Source organism: Quercus robur, chromosome 2 (genome assembly GCF_932294415.1).
Source record: "Quercus robur chromosome 2, dhQueRobu3.1, whole genome shotgun sequence".
Taxonomy (NCBI): Eukaryota; Viridiplantae; Streptophyta; class Magnoliopsida; order Fagales; family Fagaceae; genus Quercus; species Quercus robur.
The window spans coordinates 26,320,782-26,325,328 of NC_065535.1; the positions used below are offsets into that span (position 1 = coordinate 26,320,782).

Below are 4,547 nucleotides of genomic sequence, written 5' to 3' on the forward strand. Positions count from 1 at the left end.
AATCTCTCACATATATTACTTGCCATCTCCCATTCTTCCTCCGTTGGAATGCACTTATAAGATGACTCACATATGTTCAATCGATAAAAGACATTTTGATACTTTATAGCAATAGAAAGCATGAGATAGGTAGAGTTCCAACGAGTCTTACAATCAAGGGCTAGTTCTTTGGTACATTCAACATGTGCTTGTCGAGCTGTCTCTTCAAACTTCTACCTTCTCTTTGTTGATGCAGTCCAAAATCCCACACTTTCTCGAACGTTTTCAATGCATGATCCAATTACATCCAAACCATCCTGAACAATTAAATTAAGAACATGTGCTGCACAACGCATATGCAACATTGATCCACGCATAATAAGTGCACCACGTTGAAGCTTATCTAAGATAATTTTTATAACTGCATCATTGGTACTGCAATTGTCCATAGTCACAGTAGATAACTTCCTATCAATATTCCACTCCAACAAAATATCTAGAAGGACACTAGAAAGCACTTCTTTCCTATGTGGTGATGGCACATAAATAAACCTTAAATGAGAAATTTAAATAATTAGAACCAACAATGATATAAGTTCATAAAACATTTGAAAAGAATTTAATTGAAACATAAAAATGAATATATACTTTAAAAAAAGTACCTCATAACTCGACTTTGTAATCTCCACAAACCATCAATGAAGTGTGTTGTTACAACCATAAACCCTCGCTTTTTGTTTTGTGAAGTCCACATATCAGTGGTTATAGAAATTCTACCCTGATTCTTATCAATTTCATGCTTTGATTTCTCCATTTCTTTCTCATAGATGCTCAAAATGTCCTTCTTGACTGTGTTCCTAGAAACCATCCTGAACAATGGTTGAAGAGAAGTTGAATATTTTCTAAAACCAATGTGGTCAACTATAGAGAGGGGATACTCATGCAAGATGATCATACGAGCAAGTTCATTTCTTGATACATTTTGATCAAAATTATAAGCATTCACACCCGCCATTGAATCCACTTTATTTTGATCCCTCGCCAAAATTTTTTGATTCATATCCCTAATGTCTTGAAACTTTCTCCTTGGACATATTTTCACGTGGTCATGCAAATGTTTAGAGCCATAATTGGATCCCCTTACTAGCAATTTCTTACAATAATTGCACTCAGCCTTGTCTTTCTCATCAACTCTCTTTCTCTTAAAATGATTCCAAACAATTGATTTGTACTTCCCCTCTTCTTGAATTATTTCATTGCTAGGCTGGACTGCTTGGACATCGTTTGGCATATTCAACAGAGGTGATGATGGGGTTGCATTATCTTCATCTACTATCAAAGGAAATTGATTGCTGCCAGATGGATTGGAGCTACCAATGTTTCATGTGAAGTCATTTTTTTCCTGATATTAATTTAGCAACTTAGTAATGGACAAACTATATTTCTCCAATAGAGATAATATAAAATAATGGGAACGAAAAAAAAATTAAAACAAATCTCCTTGACAACGTTGTTAAACAATTAAAATATATTTAGCAACGTCATTAAACAATTAAATTAAAAATCATAGCACTCGTGGCACATACACAAATGAGTATTCATATTTCATTGGCCTAAAAAACACTAAAACAAATCTCTTTTACACTAAGTAGTCAGCATTATGCAGTAGTTAATTCCTCCCATTTTGTGACTATCTTATAGTGAATGGGACAAAGTCTCAAACCTGTACCCCTTTCAAAAAAAAAAAAACCTGTAACTTATATTTTTTAATAAAAATACATAAAACAAAATTAAATTGTGAGTATGTTTTGCGTGGAGAACAAGAACAAACAGCTAGAGCTAGTAGCAATGACCCAGGTTATGAAACAATGCCGAATAGTATATATTATTCCAGTAGTAATTCTAGCGAGCCAGTCAAGTAAGGCAGGCGTGAAGGAGGTCTGTAGCTTAGTAAAGGGTATGACGTAGAAAATAGAAATCACTTAGATTCTATTCATAGGGGTTAATCTTTCTATCCGTCTAGTGGATTTTAGAAAAGAATCAATAGACTATCAAAAAAAAAAGAATCAATAGAAAAAGAAAGAATCATATTGGCAATCAAACCCATAGGGAAACATATCCCTGACCCTCATCATCTTGTCTCCAAAAATTAAAAAACAAAAACCCAGTAAAATAGATATGGATTTTAACAAGCTTAAAGAAACAGTGTTGTTAAGCAGCCAAATGCCCACACAAAATTACAAAAACAATGACACAGACACATATTTAGAGCCACAGACCCGTAACTCATTAAAAAAAATTATATTATGTTCATGATGAAAACTAAGTTGAGAAAGACCGAATGAATCATGAATGAAATCATCAATTCAATAGTATATAAATTTGTTTCTAATAAAGACAAAAAAAAAAAAAAAAAAAAAAAGTTAAAATTGGTACCTTATTTCCAACTTTGCTAGAGAAAAAAGAGGTAGAGCCACGTTAGGTAGAATAAAATAAGTTGATGATATTTTTGTTTAAATAGTAGGGTTTTAGGGTACAATAAAATTACAATTTAACCCTTATTAATGCGGGGCGGGGCGGGGCGGGGCGGGGATGGGGCGGGGCTGGTCAAGCGGGGCAGGGAAAAATTGCCATCCCTACCCGCCCGGCCCGGAAATAGAACCCAGCACCCTTCTGATCCATTCATTTCTGCAAGCACGGGGGATCCAGAGTAAAGCCCCCTTTCTATTGCATAACCTAAAAAAGCTATATAAGCAAAGTACCAAAGTGGTTGCAGGAACGATACGCTTTGGTTACCTTAACGGCGAACGCTTCAAAAGGCGACCAGCTTTCAATACTAGTTGTTACGTTACGCTGCTTTTTTTCCAATATCATTGAATAGCATGGCCTGGGGCTAAGGTAACTCAAGTGGGAGAGCCGTGTTATGGGTGACCTTATTGCACGGTTCAGAGAGCACTTGTGTATGTGATGCAAGTGAACGTGTACAAAAAAGCTGTCGTAAAGTTTCGTTGTTCGTTCCGTCGTCGACCCTATCTATGTTTCTATGATGGCCCAAGAACACGCTCATTCTTCAGCCGTAGAGAGACTTTTGAATTGCGAGGTACCATTACAAGCTCAATATATACGAGTGTTATTCCGTGAAATAACTCGAATTTCAAATCATTCACTTGCTTTAACTACTCATGCTATGGATGTGGGAGCATCAACTCCATTCCGGTGGGCTTTTGAGGAGCGGGAGAAATTGTTGGAATTCTATGAAAGAGTCTCGGGAGCCAGGATGCATGCCAATTTCATACGACCAGGTGGAGAGGCACAAGATCTGCCTCTTGGCTTATGTCGAGATATTGATTCCTTCACACAACAATTTGCTTCTTGTATCGACAAATTAGAAGAGATGTCAACCGGCAACCGTATCTGGAAACAACGATTAGTGGATATTGGTACTGTCACTGCACAGCAAGCAAAGGATTGGGGATTCAGTGGTGTAATGTTAAGAGGTCGTACGACATAAAGACATTGATAGCAATATGGGGGAAGTTCCCATCAGGCAACAACGGTTCTGCCTGACCCTACTTAAGCATGCATATTATGTTAGTCAAGACTTGGTGTGAAGCCTTGGAGCTTACGTTAGAAGAGCAAAAGGCCCGGGGCGAGGGTGAGCTGAGGGGGGACAGTGTAAGTGAGTGAATGTGTGTAAGCCCAGTCAAACATGACTGTTCTAGGCGGGGCGGGCCACCCATCTTCGAATGGTGTTGGTCCTACGAACCGTGAACGGATTCGCCTCTGGCCTCTAGGTACGTCGGAACCGCATGAGTTCACCGGGGTGGAGCACGGTCCGCCAAAATCGGCATAGGTTAGGTGCTATTGATGGAACATGGTAAGCCTATCTTTCTCCATATGGAAGTGCTGCGGGCACATAGAGATGTAGGTAGAGGAAGCCTCAAAAAGCGAAGGCCGAGCTGTAGGTTACATGACCTGCACTGAGTTGGTGGCTGACTGGGCTTTTTCCTGGATCAAAGCAGATCAGCTCACCTTCTTGTTATCCAAAAGTCGGTCGAATCGGGCGGGCCCCTGCCCCGGAACGTTGAATGAAATAGGTGGTTGGGTTCTCTTTCTACAACCCTTTTGATCAGTGTTGTCGATACCGTATCGCACCGGCCGGTACGGCCGGAATATACCGTACCGGCCGGTGATCCGGTACGGTTAACCTCTACGTTTCGTACCGGTAAAAATACTGGCCGTACTGGCCAATACTGGCTGTACCGGCCGGTATTTGAATACCAGACCGAAACGTTTAAAAAGCTGTTTTGTTAATTCTGACTTTATCAAGGGCAAAATTGTAATTTTATTAAATCCTAATTCTAAAACCCTAAGTTCCTAATTCTGACTTTCTTTCTTTCTCTCTCTCACGCTCTCTCTCAGCTGCTCCGTTCTCTCTGCCGTAGTAGTTTAAGGTCAATCTTTCTCTCACACTCGGCAGCTCCGCTCTCTGTTTCTCAGTCGGCAAGCCACAGCCCTCTTTCTTTCTTTCTCTCTCTCACGCTCTCTCTCAGCTGCTCTGTTCTCTC

At 39.6% G+C, this 4,547-nt stretch overlaps 2 protein-coding genes across 2 annotated transcripts in view; one reads left to right on the forward strand and one right to left on the reverse strand.

The window, feature by feature from the left end:
* The window catches only part of LOC126713081 (uncharacterized), a 5,346-nt gene extending 2,300 nt beyond the window's left edge, over window positions 1-3,046 (reverse strand). Inside the window, 3 exon segments of the mRNA XM_050412732.1 lie at window positions 2,624-2,654; window positions 2,657-2,722; window positions 2,911-3,046. Of these exon segments, the coding sequence (XP_050268689.1) occupies window positions 2,624-2,654; window positions 2,657-2,722; window positions 2,911-3,046 (233 nt within the window).
* Window positions 3,047-3,166: 120 nt separating this feature from the next.
* Window positions 3,167-3,490, forward strand: LOC126696805 (NADH dehydrogenase [ubiquinone] iron-sulfur protein 2-like). The gene has a single exon (XM_050393534.1). It carries the CDS (start codon window positions 3,167-3,169, stop codon window positions 3,488-3,490), a length of 324 nt encoding a protein of 107 aa, XP_050249491.1.
* Window positions 3,491-4,547: the final 1,057 nt, after the last annotated feature.